The 25433-nt window shown below is 36.5% G+C and overlaps 1 protein-coding gene across 3 annotated transcripts; it reads left to right on the top strand.

Moving 5' to 3' along the window:
• The first annotated feature begins 379 nt into the window (after positions 1-379).
• On the top strand, positions 380-25117 carry LOC149784435 (uncharacterized). 3 transcript variants are annotated; one of them, XM_089932508.1, is made up of 2 exons: positions 380-556; positions 19361-25117. In XM_089932508.1, exon 2 carries the CDS (start codon positions 19374-19376, stop codon positions 20958-20960), a length of 1587 nt encoding a protein of 528 aa, XP_089788634.1. In that variant the 5' UTR covers positions 380-556; positions 19361-19373; the 3' UTR covers positions 20961-25117. The 3 variants fall into 3 exon arrangements, with proteins under 3 accessions (XP_089788634.1, XP_089788633.1, XP_089788632.1); XM_089932507.1 differs by lacking the exon at positions 380-556 and adding an exon at positions 3107-3677; XM_089932506.1 differs by lacking the exon at positions 380-556 and adding an exon at positions 7716-7739.
• The last annotated feature ends 316 nt before the right edge of the window (positions 25118-25433 follow it).

Below are 25433 nucleotides of genomic sequence, written 5' to 3'. Positions count from 1 at the left end.
ACAAAGTTTGTTTGTTGTTCATGTTATACAACTCATGATATTGTTCGGAAATGAAACTGCAATAAACAGACATATGGGCGGACATGATAACATTATATGCTCCGCCTTATAGCGGGTGTATACAAGTCGCTTGAAGGTTTATGCCTCCAGACACCCGACTAGACCAGCCTGGCTGACTGCCTGGGCGTGTCCTTTCCGATAAGCACAGAACACCCATATCTTCGGCATGATATTAAACAATAATGTGTTACAAGTGCCTTTACCCCCCCCCCCCAAACCCCTTTATCCGGTCTCAGTCAATGCTATCATGTTATATCGTAGCCAGCTAGCGACTATTATGAGAAGTGAGTAAGGAAAGAGAATCGAATATCAGTAGTAAATTTGTGTTACATGTATAACCTTACTATGTGCTGTTGTCGCAAACAGCTAGACTGTAATAAAGTCTCACGGTACGGTTAGACGGAGAAACCATTAATGACGGTAAATCAGGCGACGAACGTTAAGGATAGTGGATTTATATATTTTTCTCATCGCCAATCTTTGTATCTACATGTATGTAAGTATCTGTTGGTATTTACGAATGCCTGCTGGTATAAATGTTACTGTCGAGTTTGGGGACGTGTGATCCAGCATGTTCATTTATTTAAACGTGTTTTACAAAATAGCTCGTTGGATGAATAATGAAATTTTAAATGTTGAGTGATTAAAAGCACGAGATTTCATAGTCCATATAGAGGATTGTTGGCATACTGTTTGTGGTTTTGAGTTAGTTTCCAGTTTAAAATTATGAAAAGGTAAAAATACTAAATTTATGATATATTCATATTTAAAAATAAAATAAAACTGAAACAATAACTTCATAATCAGATATGTGTAGAAGAAACTCAGTTGCATTTGTTCTTATTTTCAAGGACAATTTAAACAGTTATTGATAATAATGTATTGGATATCAAACTGGTTAGTTAATGGAGGCACTCGAAAATACCGACAATCAAATTTTGAATAATGAAATTGGCATATGTTTGTATACAAAAACAACTATGACCGGTGGCGCACTGAAGGTAAATGGCACACGGTGCGATGACGATTGCCCTCCGATGATCTTCCTGTAATTTAATTTTCATTGCTGGTTTGGCGCCCCAAGACAACTGGCGCCTGGGGCAGCCGCTCCGTCCTCCAGTTTTTACGCTACTGACCATGATATAGTGGGATACCTTGCTATTGCCATAGCCTTGTATACAATAACACTTATGATCGTAGTACTAATACTGGGTATTTTGATATTGTCATAGGCCTATATACAACAACGATTACGATCGTAGGACTAATACTAGGTATTTTGATATTGCCATAGGCCTATATACAACAACGATTACGATTGTAGGACTAATGCTAGGTATTTTGATATTGCCATAGGCCTATATACAACAAAGATTAAGATCGTAGGACTAACACTGGGTATTTTTATATTGCCATAGGCCTATATACAACAACGATTAGGATCGTAGGACTAATGCTAGGTATTATGATATTGCCATAGGCCTATATACAACAACGATTAAAATCGTAGGACTAATACTGGGTATTTTGATATTGCCATAGGCCTATATACAACAACGATTACGATCGTAGGACTAATGCTAGGTATTTTGATATTGCCATAGGCCTATATACAACAACGATTAAGATCGTAGGACTAATACTGGGTATTTTGATATTGCCATTGGCCTATATACAACAACGATTACAATCGTAGTAGTAATACTGGGTATTTTGATATTGCCATAGGCCTATATACAAAAACGATTAAGATCGTAGGACTAATACTGGGTATTTTGATATTGCCATAGGCCTATATACAACAAAGATTATGATCGTAGAACTAATACTGTTTTTTTTATATTGCCATAGGCCAATATACAACAACGATTATGATCGTAGGACTAACACTAGGTATTTTGATATTGCCATTTGCATAAATACAACAACGATTATGATCGTAGTACTAATACTGGGTATTTTGATATTGCCATAGGCCTATATACAACAACGATTATGATCGTAGTACTAATACTGGGTATTTTTATATTGCCATAGGCCTATATACAACAAAGATCGTAGAACTAATACTGGGTATTTTGATACTGTCCTAGGCCTATATACAACAACGATTATGATCGTAGGACTAATACTGGGTAGTTTGATATTGTCATAGGCCTATATACAACAAAGATTATGATCGTAGGACTAATACTGGGTATTTTGATATTGCCATAGGCCTATATACAACAACGATAAAGATCGTAGGACTAATGATGGGTATTTTGATATTGCCATAGGCCTATATACAGCAACAATTACGATAGTAGGACTAATACTAGGTATTTTGATATTGCCATAGGCCTATATACAACAACGATTAAGATCGTATGGCTAATACTAGGTATTTTGATATTGCCATAGGCCTATATATAACAACGATGAAGATCGTAGGACTAATACTGAATATTTTGATATCGCGAATGTCATTGACTGTATATAGGCCATATACAACAACGATTATGATCATAGGACTAATACTGGGTATTTTGATATTGCCATAGGCCTATATATAACAACGATTAGGATGGTAGGACTAATGCTAGGTATTTTGATATTGCCATAGGCCTATATACAACAACGATTAAGATCGTAGGACTAATACTGGGTATTTTGATATTGCCATAGGCCTATATACAACAACGATTAGGATCGTAGGACTAATACTGGGTATTTTGATATTTTTAGGGCTATACTTAAGGGACAAAAGATTTACACTTTGGATATATAACTTTAACAATTCAAACAAGTCAGTTAAGTTCTCTAGATGTTGAAGAAAAAAAAGTTCCATAACTATAGAAGACTATGAGATCTTTATAAATTGGGACGTATTTATGATTATACATTGTATAAAACTACTTGTATAATCTTTCCTGCCGGCTTTCCTGTACGTACGTACCAACGTAAGTACGTAAATGCGCACACATGTATCAATTGTACTTCTTTGATTGTAGTTGGTAGGTATAATATTCATGCGCCAAGATTTACTTTTCCTTTGCTCATAGTAAAATAAGTACGTCAGGTCAGATAGACTACATCATTGTAAAATATGTATATCATGACAGAGATAATCCATTTTAGTGTTTTTCATTAGTAAATAGCAACAAAGAATGAATAAAATAGCAAGACATGTTCAATCAGCGCAATGACATTAAATTCTGATAGTTCAACAGCAACCAAGCTCTTTCACATCCCCGAAGATTACTTTCGGCACACAATTATACGTATAGCTTTTGAAAAGATAGCCTGACCAAGTCGTCAGCTGAGTAATTAACCCGGAAATAGTACATAGGATCGAAGTTTTACCGACGTTATTCACACGGATATACCTCGTCATGAGGCGAACTTTATTGACAAGGATATACGTCGTAAGGAGACGGGCATGAGTAGATTATGTTTTGATACATCATAGCAAAGACGACTCTCTAATCGAGAACATTTGGGTGTGGTTAAAACAATTTTTAACAATTTGATATTTGCAAGTGTATTTTCTATAACTGTTGATGACTGGAAATCCACCAACTGCTTCTTGACCCCGATCAAAATGTGAATGATGATTGGAATATCCATCCAAAGAGGTTGTATTTTCTTTATTTTCATATGTTTAATCAGTATGTTATAAATTTTATACGCGAGACACACACACACCCTCACACACACACACAAACACACTGTAACGAACCTAGTTGCTTACCTATTTCATACTTTTTTGTATCTGTACATTGTTGTTGTAGTGTTTAACGCCATTTTTCAGCACAATATATGCTATACATAGCGGCCAGTATAACTGGTGAAGGAAGAACCCGGGAAAACCCCGGGAAGAACCACCGACCCACGAGAAGCTACTGGCAGGCTTTCTCAGATAACCACGCTATCCGGGCCTGAGACTCGAACCCACGCAGACAGAGGTGAGATGGCAGTGGTCCGGAACGGTGAGCGCTTTAGACCACTCGGCCACTCGGGGCCCCCTTATCTTTACCTTAATAAGTGATTAAATGGTTGGGTTGTGAAGTTACATATGTTGAGATGATGCTTTATTCTTATACATTTATCAAACCCCAGCAAGATTTACAGCTGACATTGCAACAATGCTAATGCCTGTGCGAGCGGTCATCCTAGTTTTATTGTTGTATCAGTCTATTTTGCGTTGAATTTTGACAATAAATGATTAAATGTTAACAATAATATCGTTTGATCTACTCAGCTTAAGGCTTTATTTGTTTATAGTTTTTGCTACTTGTTGCGAATTCCTTGAGAAACGAAGTTAAACGAAAGGCAAAAGAAAGATGTAGAAATCAACTCGTGATGGTTATGGCGTTTGAGTTAAGCGAAAGCACCACCTGGGAAGTAGTTTTGGTCAAGCCGGTGTGTAAATTCTATCCCCGCGAGATTTGCTGTTGTACAGCTGTAACAAATTGCACAAAGATTTATGAACATGGTCCTTCTACCTGTATTTTATTATGTACCAGTAACTACTGATCAAATAACGAACCTATACACACCGCTCCGGTAGCCTAGTGGTTAGAGCAATCCGCCTCAGATGCGGGAGATCGTGGGTTCGATCCCCGGCCGAGTTATACCAAAGACTTACAAAAATGGTAATAACAACTGCCTCGCTTGGCGCTCAGCATTAAGAGGTTAGTGGTAGGACTGACTGGTCGGCCTGGTGTCAGGATAATGTGACTGAGTGGGAAATCATGCTACATGTCTGCGACATGATGCCCCAGTGCTAAACATCACTATGAACTGTCACACTGCAGACATCGTAGCAATATGACTGAAAAATTGTAAAAGCTACGTTAAAAATCCAAATCACACACACACGAACCTATACATACTTACTTATCGACTTATCCACACAAAAGCAGAGTTTACATCACGACAGGGAGTCATTGCGATGTCTCAACCCCAATCCGACCTCAGTGAATTAATCGATGGAATTAATGTGCCTATCCCCACGCAGTTGCTCACACTGACATATCATTTATATTTTGTTTTAAAAAAAGAAAGAAAAAAATGTATATTATTTTTTGTACTGGGTTGGAAAGGATAAAACAAAATAAACCACCCTGTCGGGTATTCTTCGTCAGTCGGTGACATTCGCATATCTTTCTATAGAGTCACCCAAGCATAACGGCTGATAGGAATGTAGATTAAACATGTATTTATTATGAATAAACGTCTTCCTGGGGTTTCGTACCTCTTCGACGTGAAAAAGAGCAGAAAGAATGTGATTTGCTTCTCTGGTTCGTGTAGTGTTTTGTTTTTGTTATAATTTTTCCAGACAAATATGCACACCGCCACGATCGAGTACAGATTTCGATGAAGGGTATACATTTCTCGAGTCTCAGACATCATCATCATAATCTCTCTCTCTCTCTCTCTCTCTCTCTCTCTCTCTCTCTCTCTCTGTGTACAACGACAAACACTGTCAGAGGATATATGCAATTATTGTAAGGTGTTGCAGATTTAAAATCAAATACAGTTCCGCAATTTTGAGGTCGTTTTGTATTACTTCAGCTTTTAAACACGGTGCAAAGTAGCTGAAGTACATGTTTTTAAAACTCCTACAAATCTGATTTCTAGGCTTGCATATCTGTGTACTATTTCTATTCTGTTTGTCATTATTTTTAATATAGCGTGATTATCCGGAAACATTGGTATTCCTTGAACGTGCAACACCATCCCTCCTATCGACTTGACAATCGAACATTAATTTTACGTCTCTCTCTCTCTCTCTCTCTCTCTCTCTCTCTCTCTCTCTCTTTGATAGTCATCTTTGTTGCCACCGTCGTCATCGTCACCATCATAATCATCATCATCATCGTCGTCGTCTCTGTGTATTTCATCATCTTTCGATACAGATTGTATGTGAATAAACACAATCATACTTGATTTTTAATTCCATGACGGTTTATAACAGGAACTGTTGGAAGCCTTATATTGAATGAAATGAGCACTAAAAAGTTAGTGCGTATTTTGCTTTCAGTGTATTAAATTAAGTGTGTTAAGTTTGACCGAGTGACAGTCTTTTATCAATACAATTGAATGAACAGTGAACTCAGAAATATGTAGAAGTGTTTAAAGCAATATTTATTAGCTAAAAAAAATGTTAAATGCGATGTTGATTAAATATATAGAAATGTTAATATAAATATTTATTTAATATATAAAAATGTTGAAAGCAATATGTAATGACTCGTCAAGGTTTTTCTATAGCGCAAACGTTTGAATGGAACGCGGTTGAAGTGTTGGTATAAGTGATAACAGATAAAAAGAGCAAGGATTTTTGAAAATTCACAACGATACAGGAGAAGCTAGAAGTGTCTTCATATAACATGAATCTTCTGTTCTGCATGACCTTGCAATTAAATGTTCATGAGAAACTAACTTGCATAAAAAGTGAAACCAAGTATTAAACCGTGAAAAGTAAGTCACGGTGTCCTACATTTGGTATGATCGTATTGTACTTACCACGATTCATACATATTCTAAATTGCATGGGTCTGTCGCCAACAGTGCCCGAGAAAAGGAACCAAAGCGCGAAACTTAAACGAAATCACCGATGCCTGAAAACTATAGGTAACAGTGGTCTACTTTGGTGGTATTATGTTCCATTCACCAAGATACAACCAAGTACAAACATACTTGACTGTGGAGGTAAAACATTGCCTAAGAAACTAAAATAAATGCAAAATTTAACAATGGTGCGACAGACAGATGTACGTACAATGGTAACATTATGGGCCCTTTCAGAATCGTGCGTGGCACAAAAATATAGGGATAACAGGCCAAATTTAAAATTTCATCTCAGGCTAATAAATATGGTATTTTTTAGAAGGTCAAAGCATCAGAAATAACAAATTAGCAAATAAAATATAATCCTTCTCATGGTTTCTGCTCATAGCAAGTGCAAAGAACTTATTTTATTGCCTGCAAAAAAGGAATTCTCCAAAAACTGAGCATTTTGTTGTACATTGTATATATTGAAAACAAATCCAGTAATGGAAAGGTTTTTTTGTTAATTAATGAAACAGTCACTAGAGAATATAATCAGACTGTTTTTGAGGCATAATTTACAAATGTATGTGGTATATAAAAGGAAATTTTGGGGAAATGTGCCTCGGCCAATCCAGAATGTACAGCTTTAATTACTCAGAATTTACAATTATATGTCCAATCCAAAAGCCTTATTATGTGTAAAGCTTGTTTTTATTCATGTTTTATTCACGTGAAAGTGAAAAACAAAAGGGATTGGTATCATTTGTCTTCTTACTTTTCAAAAGAAATATATAAGAACAATGTAATAAGAAATCCAGGTATTCATTCCTTTTAAATGTCTACCTGTATTAGAATTTGTTTAGACTAATTCATCTAAAAATATTGTTTTTATGACTGAAAGCTTACATAAAATATTTATTTTCCTCTAATATTTCATGTGAAAAGTTAAATACAGTACTGTATATACTTTTTTATTTTATTTATTTATTTTGCAGTTGCTTTATTGCATAGTTGGATTATGCTGGCATTTTTTGTCATAACAATATTAACTTATTTTTTAAACCATGTAAAATTACAATAAAATCACTGACAAATGAAAATGTTTATACAGGGGTATGGATGCTACAACAGCCTGAACCGTGAGTAACCTTCAAAACTTCACAACTTTCTTTTAAATTATTACGGAGGGGGGGGGGGTCTTTTTCTTCAAACAGAAAACAATCACATCTCATCTGTGACGATACAAGTATAAATTTGTATTAATCTTTTTTATTTTAACTCTAGATTAATTTCATAGCCAAAGGTATCATACAGGTTCTATACTATTTTATAGCAGTAATAATAAAAACAGGTAGTTACAGGTAGTGGTAGCAACGATATTTATATTCACTGAGTATATAGTTGCTACCGAAGGAGTCTGACGTTTTGTCAGTAATGTACCTTACAATAAATCACCTGAATGTACTATAAATAAATGTCTATTTATTATACTGACAAGTTGATTTCCTGTTATCACAGATTATCACAGATTTTGTTGTACTTTATTAATAAAACGTCAGACCCTGTGGTTAATACCGCAACCAGGTGCTCAAGGGAGAGAACTGACACACAACTCCGGCTAAAGATGAGACGGAGGGTATGTTATAATACAACCCTATTCCCACGAAACGAAGATAAGTACCACAATATTCTTGGCACATTCTATATTTAGATACATAAATAAAACCTCTCCCTCGTGAAACTCTCCATGATCCACATGTTTTGTAGATTTTTCATGAAAATATTCTATGAGCCGTATCAAATTCTTACCAATAACGTATAGTTTAAAAGAAAAGCCAAATGGTTGCCTTTGCGCAGGTTATCACGTAAAATTTTCCCGCTATTCATGAAATTGTCCGATCAAAATTAAAAGAATGGGAGCCCCGTAAAGAGGGATACCCTCTCTGAACAAAAGTAGTAAGATGGTGGCTCTCGGCCCGACTGAAGCGCCCTCTAGTTACGTTGTTATCGCTAAAAATAGTTTCCTGTCTCGCATTTAGCAAGTAATACTGAATTAACTGGGATTAAACAAATATCAGAAAGAAAGGATCACATGGACATTTAAAAGTGCATTCTTTACCTTCACAGACTCAGAGATGAAAGCCATGTTTCTTTTAGGTAAATGTTTTCATAATTTGAACCAAACAAATTGCGCCCGATTGGAATTATTTATAAGAAGATATATATTGCCCGTATAACCATGTGAGAAATGGCTATGAAAATCTGAATCGATATTTAATAATTAATACTTGCTGCAAGAATAAGTAAACTATAACAACGTAAGTACTTACGTACGTAAGCATGCATGCATCATTTGTCTGTCTCTGTATTCATGGATTTATGTAGGTAGGTTGGTACTGTAGGATACCGGGCGAGTTGGGTCCTTGTCGCTAATCATTTTTATATCTACAGGATACATACAATTCTCTTATACAGTATATAGATTAATTAAATTAACTGAATGTTTGGCCTACTGTTGTAAGTATAAATTTATGTATTATATCATAACTACACTAACATTTTTTAGGACGTAATTATATTTGGGAAGGTCACCTAAATATTTAGTTGTACTATGTAAACCAGTCTTAACATATCAATATAAACATATTTCAGCCTCATAAATAGACGTATGTATGGTACTGTAACAAGCCAAAGGGGGTTCTTTACCGAGCGATGTCAACCCTGGCTTGAATCCCGCTAAAAGCCACATGTTTCCAAGGACTCATATACAACTACTGTTGTAAAGTTGAAATTCCAACGCGTCCAAACTATAAATAATTTTGCTCTAATTAATACATGATTCAAACCTCACAACTTCCTACGTGCCTGTCAGCTTCGTAACTATGTGGTCTCTCCTCATTAAATTTCCGTAACGTACCGCCAGCATTTCACGCCGTAAAAATATACAACTCAACCACCTAATACATGGAACTATTTTTACTACGCCACCTTAGGCCAGTCTCATTTCACCTGTGCACCATATCTACCATCATATAAACAATAAACGACGCCTCCCAATGACGAAATGTCCCTTCTCGTTTATTCCATTGTGAATAGTCCCAGTCCCCAAACATAAATACTGCATATGGAATCAGACAATCAATTCACAAAATTAGATTTCAAAAGGGACTACTGAGTTCAGAGGACACTCATGCGGCTCTGACCTGAATTCACTCAAAGTAAACCATGTGATCATGAAATCTCACTAACACTTCATGCCGTGATGTTTGCCCCTACTACTTGTCTAATTATTCGGGCTGAGGACTATGTCCCCAGCACCGACTTCCCATAATCAAACATATAATCATAAAAGTATAAGAAATCCTTAAACTGGAGAGTTATAAACAATTGTTCATACTCAAAATTTATTACAGTACAATATAAACATACTTTTTTTTTATCTCACATAATGGAATGACGTATGACACAACATATTTAAAACCGTTTTAATTATAGAACTTATCTGTTAATTTTGCCAGATAAAACAAGCAAAACTACAAAATATGGAACAAAACAAAACAAACAACAAAACAACAGCAACAAAAAACAGGGACACTTGTCCGGCACTGACCTGAACTCAACTACGCAACTAAACCATGAATTTATGAACTCTAATTAAGTATGTCCACTATGGGGTCGTCCATTAATTAGGTCAACAAAATGGGGGGGGGGGGAGGGGGTTTGAAGAAGTTTGACAATTGTTGACATGGGGGAGGGGGGAGTTCAAGATAAATTAACGTCAAAACAATGTTATTTTTTACAATAAATTTAATAAATCAAAAATAGGAAATTAGTCGGTGCGTTGGTATGGCACACACTCGCTCGCCCGTCAACAGCCCACCAGTTTAATCCTAAACCGGTTGAGCTCTTGCCAAGGAAGTCATAGTCTTGCATCATCATATTTTGTTTTAATTCAATGTAGATTGAAACTGTAGACAGGCCTTAAAGCACCAGATGCATCTGAGAGCGACTTGCACAGATTTCCATCTCTTTTCTTCAATCAGTCTTTGAAAGTTGATAACATGCTACCTCGATCGGCAAAGGCATTCAAAATTCTTCCATATGATCTATATTGTCCTTCCATTCAGTTGTCGTTGCTTGAACGGATCTGCAAAATCTGTCACCTCTCTGTTACTTCACAAGTCATGTTGAAGAAGCATGTTCAACAGCACCGACAACGCGATCTTGGGCCTAGGCAATTACCACATGCTCCTCAACCGCAAAGAATTCGGCCAATACGAGTGGCTGTCAAAAGATAGAGAGAGCTGATGGCAATTATTGCTCATGGAGAGATGTTAAGCGCAGAATGGTTAGATGAAGATGATGTTGACTTGTCAGGTGTATCGGTTCCACAAGAAATTAATGAATCAGCCACTATGCCCATTATAACAATTGACGAACATTTGGCTTCCCCATGGGAAGATGATAGAAGCTAGAATATAAACTCTCGATTTTTTCATGAAGTCAAAGTGTCATAGTCAATTTGAAATCTGTTAAACAAGTAAAAAAAATGTATTAAAATTTATTTGTAGACCTTTTAATTTCCATAATTCTATTTTTAGCATAAAAGCCACCCGTATAAAATATTGTTAGTTTGTAGAGGTGGTGGTAAAATATTTTTAGGGGGGTCACTGAAAGTTTGACAGTTGTTGACAAGGGGGGGGGGGGAGGGGGGGTAAAAAATTGCCTAAAAATTGTTGACATAATTAATGGACGTCCCCTATGACGTTTGCCGATACAGAGTGACTAATCGCTCGAGCTGAGAAATATTTCCCCAACGCCATCTTCCCATCAGTGCCGGATTACCAAATAGGCAAAGTAGGCACAGGTCCAGGGGCCCCGCGAGAACGGTACAAAATAATATTGATAAAACGTAGTAAAAGATAATTTGCGAGGAGGGTCCCAAGATTTCGACTGCCTAAGGGCCTCCACAGGGATTAACCCGGCACTGCTTCCCATAATCAAACAACCAATCACTAAAATCAATAAATCTATTAAATGGAGACGTAAATGCAAATGGCACATACCCTAGATTTATTACATTAATACTACACTAAACCCCTTTCCCCAAGGACTAGATCATTCTATATATAACCACACACACGTACTATATTTTATGTTTGTTTATTTGTTTTCTGGTATACGCTGCCTTTAGGCGACTTTAGCGTAAATAAACTCCGGTTACTCATTAAAATATGACTGGCTTAACAGTGGAAACTTCGTGAATTATTTTTACATTGTAAAATCTATCACGTCATTAGTTGAGGCTATGCACTATGTAAGTAGTTAATTTCATTGATTAAACTTTCTTTAAAAAAACCCAGCAAGAAACAAATCCTCAACTTAGACCAGACAGAGCCAAGGGTAAATATTCCTGCCAATTAAGGATTTTATCCTGTCGTTATTGATCTTTGGATCATTGGTATTTGGAGTATGTTCTGATTGTTTGCTTATTGCATTGAAAGCATCTACCTTTACTTTAAATAAGGAAATCGATTCTTATATTTTTGGTGGTAATTTAAGCAGAAAACAAGTATATCTGAAATTCTCTACAAAATTCAGTTTGTAGTATAATTCTGAGCAGGCACTGTTTTACTTACATCTTCTGACTTCCTGTATTCAACAACAAATCAAGATTATCCTTATTGATTCACTAATATGTAGGTCATTAAGTTTTCAAATCTCATGTGTCCATCTTATCCATTTAATGGATGACTAGTGTATAGTCTGCTTTGTCATTTGCACTCAAGCAAAAACCAGTTTAAAAGATTTAGCATCTAGACAATAGTAGTTCTTTGATCGCGGACGCGTAATAGCCATATAAGGAAGCGGTGAATATTTTTACTTAATTCCGGTCAATACCGCTGGGTATTGACTAGTAGCACCAATGTTAAACTAATGGTACTTTTTGTGAAGTATATATAAAGGATCTCAAATGGGTAACGGTGGACGGGTATATATATATATATAGAGAGAGAGAGAGAGAGAGAGAGAGAGAGAGAGAGACGCTTTCACTTGTTCACATTTGTCACGCGCGTCTGCATGTTTGATACCCGGTTCATCTTCATGTAATCATTGCGATGTTAATTTCAGATAAAATTTTAAGAACTCCCACTACACCCCAATTCCTACTACTACTACTACTACACATACACATGCAATCACACAAACAAACAGACAGTAGGTATGAAATGAAGTACATGTACATGGCAGCTGAGAAATTTGAATTTGACTGACTGAGGTTAGCTATCGCCCTTTATATGGTCTTTTTGGTTTTTGATGACTAGCCTTAGCTCAGAATGTAACCACATTGCGGGTTTGTAACTGCTTCATTGTTATCCCAGGACCAGACTGGGGTGGGGACTGGTTTCCGGACCCCTCCCCATCGGTTACAAAACCCGTACACACACAAACGGTTACTCATCACTTGATATGACCATAGTTTTTTCCTTGCCTAGGTTTATTGGATATTATGCACACTTTCAGTGAATACATATACAGAATTTGCTTTGGGGCCCCAAATAGCTGACCTTATGATCCGACACTTCATCCTGCCCCCTCCCATCCATCCCGTTGTCTGTATACTTATAACTATATCTGAATAAGAACCAAAGCAAGTTTCTTAAATTGGGTTCAGTATGATAAACTATTTCCAGTGCTACAAAGTTCAAGCCCCTTTATTTAGCATCAACGCAACTATTACCGTATCCTGAGGGGGCACTTTGAAATAGACGGTGAAGCTGCGTTTTCGCTGGGAAGGCGTAACTTTCCAACGGAAGTGTGTCTTATACCCACTTGTGTCACAGAGTGTGTAACGGAAATACAAATCTTAGCCGATCAAACCTGAACTATATACACCCACATAATATGAGCTCTCAAATGGTTTAAAACTTCGCATTAGGAATATTTTTCATTAATTAATTCCTCTAAGACGAATTTTTCATCGAAGTAGAACAGAATGCTTTGGAACTGTGTAAGTGCCAAGGAATTTAATTATTTTCATCTAGTTTTGCGCTTATACCAAATACCATCTGATTTGTGGGCATCGTAAGAATTTGACTAAATCTGATCTTGTTATAGGTACCGCAAGAATTGTTCTTGTACTAAATCTTATATTATATTTTAAAAACGGTACGTATACTGTATATGATTTCGCTGTGAGTATCGTAATAACCGTACTTGTACATAATTGCTCTGGCTGTGAGTACCGTACTATTTGGCTGTTGGGTAGGATGAGACTAAAAATCGAGTTTCTTTTTCGTAAAAAAAATGAAACTCAAGCTGAAGTTCAGCATCGTACAACCGAATATGATACCTGTGAGAAAGCTTGCCAGGAACGTTTCGCGGGTCAGTGGTTTTTACCGTGGTTTTCCCGGGTCCTTTCTGCACTTGTTATACTGGCTGCATGTTTACATATCTTGCGCTGAAACACAAAACAACAACAACTAAAACAGTGTTATTGTCTCTGGAACTTTTCACTAATATAGTATGTTACTTGAAGTGTACAACACATTTTGTTAGCTCAGCAGTTTGGAAGATTCTGAATGTTGTACGAGTCCACGTTTGTGGACATTGCACTTAAGATTCAGTTTCGCACTCAACCGTTTTGTTCTTCTCGAAACGTTTCTAGCAAGAAATTCAATGACATTGTCAAAGTGCAGAATATTTGACACTTGATAGCTTGGATTATAACGAAGATAAAATCTTACAACTTTCCGGATCTTCTTAACTTTTGATTCTGACCGCTCCGGTGACCTAGTGGTTAGAGCGTCCGCCTCGGATGCAGGAGGTCGTGGGTTCATACCAAAGGCTTACGAAATGGTACTAACATCTGCCTCGCTTGGCGCATTAAGAGGTTAGCGTTAGGACTGGTCGTCCTGGTGTCAGGATAATGTGGCTGGGTGGGACATCATGCTACATGTCTGTGGCATGATGCTCCAGTGCTAGACATCACCATAAACTGCCACAATACAGACATCGTAGCGATATGACTGAAAAATTGTTAAAGCTACGTTAAAAATCCAAATCACACACACACACACACACACACACACACACACACACACACAACGTTTGATCCTATAACTAGCTTAGGAAATGTCAGTTACTAAAATGTATTCGAAACTGGCTCCACACTATGCAACCAAATTTATTCTGATCCATACAACTACGCATATCATGGTTCAAATCCATGTAGCTACGCATATGATGGTTCTAATACATGCAACTACGCATATGATGGTTCTAATACATGGAACTACGCATAGCATGGTTCTAATACATGGAACTACGCATATGATGGTTCTAATACATGTAACGACGTATGTGATGGTTCTACTCCATGTAACTACGCATATCATGGTTCTAATACATGTAACTACGCATATGATGGTTCTAATACATGTAACTACGTATATGATGGTTCTAATCGATGTAGCTACGCATATGATGGTTCTAATCCATGTAACTACGTATGTGATGGAGCGTTTAGGCCCAAATACCAAACATTAATCGTTCAGAAACAGAACTTCATTCTACCTTCTGTAATTCGAACTCGTTCTCGCTTAGAAACATTTTTAAAAAATGTTGGAAATATTGCAACACTGTGTATTCCCAAATCATCATTATGGTTATATAAATCTCACAAAATAATATTTGACCTTTGCGAACCAAAAAGTCCTCAGTAAAGCCTGTGCTTTTTTAAACAGAAAATTCAATGAAATCAGAGCATTCTGTCGTAACGATACACCAATATATATATATATATATATATATATATATATATATATATATATATATATATATATATATATATATATATATATATATATATATTTATACCTTTATATTATATGAGCATCCTGTCGTAACGATACACACCTATATACAGACCTTCATATGAGCATCCTGTCGTAACGATACGTCTCAGTATACAGACTTCTATATGAGCATCCTGTCGTAACGATACGTCCCAGTATACAGACCTTTATATGAGCATCCTGTCGTAACGATACGTCCCAGTATACAGACCTTTATATGAGCATCCTGTCGTAACGATACGTCCCAGTATACAGACCTTTATATGAGCATCCTGTCGTAACGATACACACCTATATACAGACCTTCATATGAGCATCCTGTCGTAACGATACGTCTCAGTATACAGACTTTTATATGAGCATCCTGTCGTAACGATACGTCCCAGTATACAGACCTTTATATGAGCATTCTGTCCTAACGATACGTCCCTGTATACAGACCTTTATATGAGCATCCTGTCCTAGCGATACGTCCCAGTATACAGACCTTTATATGAGCATCCTGTCCTAACGATACGTCCCTGTATACAGACCTTTATATGAGCATCCTGTCCTAACGATACGTCCCTGTATACAGACCTTTATATGAGCATTCTGTCTTAACGATACACCCCTGTATACAGACCTTTATATGAGCATGCTGTCGTAATGATACGTCCCTGTATACAGACCTTTATATGAGCATCCTGTCCTAACGATACGTCCCAGTATACAGACCTTTATATGAGCATCCTGTCCTAACGATACGTCCCAGTATACAGACCTTTATATGAGCATGCTGTCGTAATGATACGTCCCTGTATACAGACCTTTATATGAGCATTCTGTCTTAACGATACACCCCTGTATACAGACCTTTATATGAGCATCCTGTCGTAACGATACACCCCTGTCTACAGACCTTTATATGAGCATCCTGTCGTAATGATACGTCCCAGTATACACGGTTCGAAATATGGAGCTACTATTGCAACACCGCACGGAACCAATTCGAGCCGGTAACGGGATAAAGCGTAACTTTTTACTTCAGGAATCATAGCCATACTAAAATCTCTGAACTACGTTAAAATCTCATTAGAATATCCTTTCGGATTCCTTTTCCACTTTTAACGCTCCGCAGAATCTTAAATATGACAACCCGCTGATATCCCATATATTAAAAAATAACACACAAAAAACGATGTTCTCATAGAATCAGCGAAAAGTATTCGGTACTGTTGACTGTTTATCCACAATGGTATAAATGGTAAAGGAAAGAGCAGACGAAGAAGTCGAAGCTGTCAAGCAGTCACCCGTTTCTGAGTGGAAGATGACTTTAAATATTATATTAATCGGTATTTTCGTTACACGTGGCAAAATATGCGGACTGAATACTCCAATAGGGAAGAACATGAAGCACGTTCTTACAGAGTGTCATCCCTGGTACAGAACAAATCGTGGAGATGAGGTCGTAGCGTATCGGTCACGCATACCTGACTCATGTGTATCGGACACGCAGACCTGACTCATGTGTATCGGACACACGTACCTGACTCGTGTATCGGACACACATACCTGACTCGTGTGTATCAGTTTTGATCAAATATGCCTGCTAAGTTTGTATTTTAGTTTTTGATACCATCAATGTGACAGTAATGAAAGTTGATGAAAGTAATAATCTTAGATGGCGATGAAAATCCATCATTTACAAAAATTAGAAACAAGAGTGACCCATTCGCGTAACCTTGTTGTTGTTGTTGTGGGGTTTAACGCCATTTTTCAGCACACGATTGGTTTTACATGGCGGCCAGCATTAATGGTGGAAGAAGAACCCGGGAAAACCCCAGAAAGAACCACCGACCCACGAGAAGCTAATGACAAGCTTTCTCACATACCCACATTGACCGAATCCGAGACTCTCGAACCCACGCAGACAGAGGTGAGATGGCAGTGATCAGTAACGGAGAGCGCTTTAGACCACTCGGCCACTCGGGGCCCCGCACGTAACCTTGAGGCACACAAGCATTTATAATCATTTCCCGTAAATAAGTATCGTGCAAAAGGACCTTTTGTTTTCTATTACTTAAATAACTTTCAAACCATTTTATCGGATTACCTGGAACTCATTATTCGTTCAGTTTAAAAGAGTAAGCCTCTGTGTCGGACCCAATCAAAAACGTTTTATAGATCACAAATTACAATACAGGAATTTTGACATTGTTCTAATGAATTGCATATACTATGATACAGTTCAGTAAGTTGAAAAACAATGAAATGACCAGGAAGGAATCCTCATAAATACTTATAAAAAAGACGATTCTTATGGAAACAATTATAAACTTGTTTAAAAATGCATATTTCAAGGATATTTGCGACACAGTATAGTAGAGAGAACGGTCTATAATTGTCAATGTCGTGTGGATCACCTTTTTAGGAATGGGAAGAATGTGCGCAAGTTTCCATTTTTTCTGGAAATTTATTTTCCTTCAATTTTCTATTAAAAAGCATTGTTTCTGGTGCGGCTTTTGTTTTGTTGACGCTTTTAAGCATTCTATGACCTACGATATCAGACCCAGTGGCTTTGTTGACCGAAATGGAATTAATAATATCTTCAATTTCTTTCTCAGTAATATTACTTTCGTTTGGGGAATCAGAGAATCTTTTCTGAAAAGTGGGGAGACTAATATTATTATCATTTGTAGTTGAAATTGAAGTAAAATAATCATTTAATAAGTTAGTCTTTTCTTTTTCACCATAGATGCAAACCGAAGCATTATTTCTTGTATCTAGAAGTGATGGAAGAGAATATGAAGGTGTTGTCTCTTTTAAAAGGGATTTATTAATTTTCCAAAATGTTTAAAGAACTCTTTTTTTTTCAGAGTCTGAAATATGTGCATCAATATTATCCATATATTGCAATTTAACTTACTTTTTCATCTTATTTACTTTATCCCTGACTTGTTTGAATTTATTCCAGTTGATTGGCCTATAACGATTGATGGCCTATAACGATTGATAGCCTATAACGATTGATGGTCAAATACGATTGATGGCAAATCTGCGTTAAATCTTATCATTTATCTTAATTGGCAATCAAACCACGGTTTATCAATTGGCAATCAAAACACGGTTTATCAATTGGCAATCAAACCCCGGTTTATCAATTGGGCGAATTGTTACAGTTTTACGAGCATACATAAGGTTGAGAATTCTAACAGTTTGCTTGTGAATATGTTAGTAACCATATCAGTATCCCTTGGTGTTAGCAATATCTCTATGGTGTATGTGAAATACTAATTTACCTCAAGTTGTATCATGAAATATATCTATTTCAAGGGCAAAATAGTGAAAGGAAGGCAACACATTTTAGCATAATTTACAAAGGTCTCAGTCAGTCACATCAACATCCTAGGATGGACATGCCATTTCAAAATATCTTTTTATATTTTGAATATTTTCCTTTGTTTCACACTATCTTTGACTTTAAAAATACAAAAATACAACAACGGATATCACATTTACACGTACACATTGGATGTCAAGATTGATTTGACTAGGTAGTTTTGAGTTAAAAGTTTTTCTTGAAATAGAATGGATATTTTAATTATTATTATTATTATTATTATTATTATTATTATTATTTGTAGTTTTTACAACACATAGAATGGGAAATTCAGAATCTTAACACACACGAATAGAGTAACCAACTGGATCTTTATTACAAAGTGAATGTTCTTAATGTGTTGAACGCTGGTCACAGAACCCTTGGACTTAACACTCTCACATTATGGTCAGTTAGATAAACAACTCAGTATCGCTGCATACATGTATTCCAAGTTGTCAGAATAATTTAATCTATCTGTCGTTGTTTAGTCATGAACACCTTTCTCCGTTGTAATAAAAGTCTTGGATTTCCTTTTCAGAGGTAGAAACGGAATGGCTAAAGAAGATTCAACAACAAGAATCCTACAAAATAATATGTCTGACGACGAATATTTCCCAAACGGGTCTATGAATATATCTACCAGATTAGAAGAAATAAATGCTGCTGAAGTTCAAGTATTATTGCCAGTTCTTGTGATATACGTAGTCATCATGACAACTGGGATCATTGGGAATATCTTCGTCCTCATCATTTACAAGCACAAATTCAAGCGATCTTCAGCGCGTGTTTTTATCTTATCTCTTGCGTTAATGGATCTCCTGGCCTGTGTGTTTGGAATTCCGTATCATGTATTAGATTTAACCAATCCATATACATACACAAACTATTTGGCTTGTAAATGTCTCAGTTTTATTATGACATTCTTCACGCTTGGCTCTGTATTCGTATTGACTGTCGTTGGCGTAGATAGATTTTTCAAAATTTGCCGACCGCTGAAAAAACAAGTATCAGACTTTGGGACCAGAAAGGCTTGTGGAATCGCAATATTATCATCGCTACTTGTTTCATGGCCAAACGCACTTATCTACGGACACAGCTCAGTACCTGTTGGAAAGGATCATTTAGAGGGAGTGGAATGCTTCATTGACGACGATTACAAAGACTCGGAGCTGCCCATTATCTTTATTGGATTCAGTTGCTTTGTGTTTATCTCAACTATTGTCGTTTTGATTGTTCTCTACTCCCTGATATGCCACGTCATATATGTCCGTGAGAAGAGTCAGACAGAAATTTTTAGAAGTATTCCGAAGTCTGGGCTAGCATCTGCCGAGGAGACTCCCTATGGTTCAAGCATTCTGACTATAGCTGATTCCGTGCACAATATAAATCGAGATGAAATCCACAAGGATCAAGGAATCCCATTATTGGTTCTGAGAGACGTTGAGTCACAAGTTGATAGAAGTGAGGAAGTCGCACTATCTGAGACATCATTTCAGGGAGTAAAGAGCGAGAGCGTTGAGTATTTGGGGAACATTGGTGACATTTCAAAGCATGCTAGCACCACTGGAGCACTTAGTGTCACTAAAGCTGGGTTGCTGAAAAGCCATCCCTTAATTGTAAGATCAGCCACTGCATGTGGGAGTACAAATAGTATTACCCCATCAAGATCTTTAGCGGCTGAAAGAAGACGTCAGAGCGCACCAAGCACACAGAAAGAGAGAAGTTTTGTGAAGTCGTTGAGAAAATTGACGTCTCAGACGAGTAAAATTTTATCAACAGAGAAACACACGCGCAAAATCACGAAAATGATGTTTACTATTACTCTTGTATTCATTGTAAGCTATCTTCCTCATCTCTGTATAGCAATATTGGACGCGGTCGATACACATTTTTGGGATGACCTCAGTAGTGGTGAACTTGTAGTTTATGACACGCTTCTTCGTACGTATGTAATTAACAACATGGCCAATCCGATCATCTATGGATTTTGGGACGTTAGATTCCGTAAAGAATGTATACAGTTAATTAAAGCTATTCCAAAATGTCGCTTTTTCGGTACAGGTGGCGCTTTATATTCAGTGTCTTCAGATAGACGAAGCAGACGCACATCTACGAAAGAAAAAGCGACGGATGGTTGAATAACTATTTACAGCGATAAACAAAACGACGGCCGGTTGAATAACTATTTACAACGACAAACAAGATGCGCAATACTGACTCCTGATATATTTCAAGGTAGAACAGGAGTTTTTTCAGTACAGAAACTATTAAACACAAACTCATTTTCCTTCGAAAGATTACTAGTCCAAGATGTTTGTATCTTAAATATCAGATATAAAAAATAGTTTGAACATGTTTTATGATATTAAGACAGAGGTTTTACCATTGTATGATATGTGAGTCATTTTACGTGACAGGGTGTCAAAACAGTAATCATAGACCTTCCTGTAAAGATAAATCTTGCCATTAGTTTAATTCATTAACCAGATATAAGATACTCTTGTGTATTCCTCTGGTCATATTGCCAAAATTTGCTGAAGAAATGTCGTGACACTAAGTGCTCCAGTGGTTCTTAGACCAACAGTCCTAACACAAGATCACCCATCACTTTCAATATATTGACATGCACATATAAGGTTTCTTTAGTCTCTTGGAGGATGTTTGCTGCTTACGGCATCTTTGTTAGCTTTCCTCGCTTTCTTGATTTTAACATTGCTGGAGACAATTCTATTGGGACTTCGCTTCTCAGCGCGTTAAATTCTGGTCCAATCCAAAATTAATGTAGATTTGATTCATTTAAGTAGATACATGTACTTTCTCTTTGACAGCTATACACAGTTATCTAGTAATCTTTATACAGGAGGGTTGCCTTCACCCTAAAAGATCTGTTATTTACATTTGGCGATATCAATCCACTTTGTAGATCAGTGTTTCTAGAGAAGTAATATCTGCTCATAAATGAGCAAGGCTATCCAGACCATAAATTCAATGGCAATTCATTTAAGATGGGGCTGCCATTTTGGCATGCAATTCAGGGATCGAGGATCAACTTGTAAGATCCACACTTTCTTAGACGCATATTGTATTATGGCTAGTTTCATCTACTAGCATCGTGTAAATTTGTCATTTTGTGGAAATGTTCGTGCATTAATTTGGCGTTAGTGTATAGTGCAGACATGTACAACTTTATCTAGGGCACGGGCCGGATAAGCGATTTTGAAAGCCACACTCTGTGACGTAAATAAAACCAGGTTGCGGGTCGAAGTTTGCACATGCTTGGTATAGTGCCTGTCGGTGTGTTCCTTTTGGATTTGATCGTTCGGATTCTTTCTACGGACATAATCCTTTCAGGAATGAGCATTCCGATTGCTATTGCAGAGGTGTATTCGTTTTGTAGGATGTGTACCATTCTGTATTGTGCTAAGGGTCTCAGTATTCTCCGGAAGTTTTAGAGTTTTTGCGCTGATCATCAAATTTGTTTGCACTGTATTATGCACCAGTTGTGTGTCTACCCCGTGTTTTAGATCACGTTTTGTTTAATATTAGACAATCATTACTCCTATCGGAATCGGATAATTCAATAATCTAATTACGCCATGCACTACAGAGCCTTTCTTGAAGATCTGAAGTGTATATTTCATTCAATCAACTTTATTTGTGGCTACTTAGTTGCACCTTGTTACATTCGTGCGAATTATTTCTATCACATAATTGCTTTGTAACTGCTATACATATATGCTGAGTGAGTGGAGTCTAGTTCACACACACAAATACCGCATTTTAGGCATAGACCCTGAACCACACATTTTTCTTCTCGGCAAATCGATTGATATCGTACAGAACTATTAATTTCCTTTTTCAATCACAAATATATATATATATATATATATATATATATATATATATATATATATATATATATATATATATATATATATATATATATAATCAAGTTGTAAATAATGTGGATATAGTTCCTTTAGCTCATTTACTGCTATCGTATGGTGTGTTTCCTAGTTGGCTTGTGTGTCATTTTTCGTATTAACAGAAAGGACGGCACTCTTTCTTTTTGTCCGTTCACTGGGGCTATCAGCTGCCTACTACTTAAGTTGTATCTTCCCATGATGCAGCGTCGCGTGCGCATTTTGTTCCCAATGTACAAAACAGATTAATTTCCTAGAAATTTCATCCAAACAAATTATAGCGAATCTGCCACAAAACATCGGCAGTTCTGCCATGACAGCTGTCATTCAGTCATATTCACTGGAGATTCAGCCTGATAGATATGGCCGGTCCATCTTACTTCAACTAACCCCAATGATGCGGAAAGTGATACGCAAGGAATGCCGAGGATATATACATGTGTATTGATTAACATAGGTTTTTAATAAAATATTGTGTACACTATTTCTATATTATGTCTTTTTGCAATACAGTTTGTTATGTACGTTTCATCCGTCTGCCAAAATATCTAGCTGTACACGGGTATTGCGTGAAGGAACGATTTACAAGGTATAGTCCACCTGTCCATCATTGCATATATTTTAGACTGTGCAAATCTATTAAACCCGAGTTGGGCAATATGTTTACATTCAGTTCCACTTACTGGTATTAGCATATATACATACGATTGATGTGTCCGTATCTGGGTTGTCTGCAAATGAATCTATAACTTAATATCAACTGGCTACGACGCAGTGTTTACGATAACGAGACTTTATCTGGCTTTCAATACTAGATTGGAAGCTTCTAGTTGAGCAGTTGTAAATATTGCTTCAGAAGTCACTTTCTTCATCGAAGTGTTTCATGCAACCTGAGAGAGAGAGAGAGAGAGATAGAGATAGAGAGGAAACCTCTCAACTTGACTGCACAAAGTTTGGTTAAACTAATTTATATATAAGAGAATTAAAGTTGTAAACAAGTATGATGTTATCCAAAGAATCAAACTTTGAATTTTAGTATGTACATGTATACTTGTATATCCAATGAATTGCCCCTTCGGCCGATCACGGTTGCAGTCAATAAGTTCCTCATTACTGATAATATAATCCGTGGCAGACCATTCACATTATGATGATAGATGTGAAGGTTTACCTATTATTAACTGAAATGTTGGCTGTCTTTAAATATCCAGAATTGTATATATATATCAACATACTGTAATTAACTTTGAATCGAGTATCCAGTACTAAATGATACAGTATGTTAATAATGGTATTCGCATCAAGACTCAATGGATAACAAAGTCTGAGAGAGAAAATCGTGCTGGCAAAAGGATGCCCATGAAGACTTCAGAAAAAGAAGTATAGGCAAAAATGATAGATTCGAACTGAACTAACAAATATGAGAAACAAAGACAGATACAAAAGGAATTCCTTATTTTTCAAATTACTGGATACACTGAATGGCCGTGAACAGCCATTTGTTACTGTTACGAATCTGTGGTTTTGTAAAATTTCATAAACAATTTATTTCCTTAGAATACGAGTCCTCAATAATCCTATAGTAGTGTTTTAGTCCCAAATGTCATTGAACGATTTTTAATTCAAATGAATAATTTACATAAATAATTCCACTCATGTTATGACTGAACACAGCTAAAATGATTCCGTGGACTGACTTAAGATAGGAATGAATGATTTCGTTTACCTTATTTGTATATAATAATTTAACTGGACTTAAGATACAATATAATGCACATGATGTGGGTCTTAAAACATGCTTCCAGAACATTCTAAGTTTGTATATTTGGCTGGACCTTAAACTTAAATATCAGTAAACGTATTTGCAACTTACAAACATAACACAAATCAGGGATGCTCGAAATCCTGTCCTCAGTCATGGACAACCGTCAGGAACGCAATACAAATTAAATATACATAACACCTCCCCTACCAGAAGGCAAAATAAAGACTTGTATAATAAAATGTTGTTTTCTATATGATTCTATAATAATTAAAATAGAAGTGTCTTTTGAATGAGCAAAATATACATAAAGCAATATATTGAAAGTGCACCACGAATCAGATTATCTTTTACCTTGATGTGCTAATTTCAATGTTCTATTCCTACAACATCAAACTAATTCTCAGCAATCTCTGAACTTTTTTTTTTTGTTATTTAAGTTTGGGGTCTGTGATCTGAATACAATAATCGGAGTAGTAACTGCATTGATATTCATTTTACAATTTTGCAGTGCCATTATCAAAGCCAAACATTCTTTCTCAGATGTGGAATAATTTCTCTGATGCTTAATGAGTTGGATTGTTTTAAATAAATCACATTCTGGATGATACATGCCATTTTTTGTCTTCTTGAATCTATACTCCACCAACTCCCACATCATTGTCTTCTTGAATCTATACTCCACCAACTCCCACATCATTTGTCTTCTTGAATCAATACTCCACCAACTCCCACATCATTTGTCTTTTTGAATCTATACTCCACCAACTCCCACATCATTTGTCTTCTTGAATCAATACTCCACCAACTCCCACATCATTTGTCTTCTTGAATCAATACTCCACCAACTCCCACATCATTTGTCTTCTTGAATCAATACTCCACCAACTCCCACATCATTTGTCTTCTTGAATCAATACTCCACC

The sequence above is a fragment of the Sinohyriopsis cumingii genome, chromosome 14 (genome assembly GCF_028554795.1).
Source record: "Sinohyriopsis cumingii isolate HCF-2022 chromosome 14, ASM2855479v2, whole genome shotgun sequence".
Taxonomy (NCBI): domain Eukaryota; kingdom Metazoa; phylum Mollusca; class Bivalvia; order Unionida; family Unionidae; genus Sinohyriopsis; species Sinohyriopsis cumingii.
Note: the sequence above shows the minus strand (reverse complement) of the source record. Positions and strands in the feature narration are given on the sequence as shown.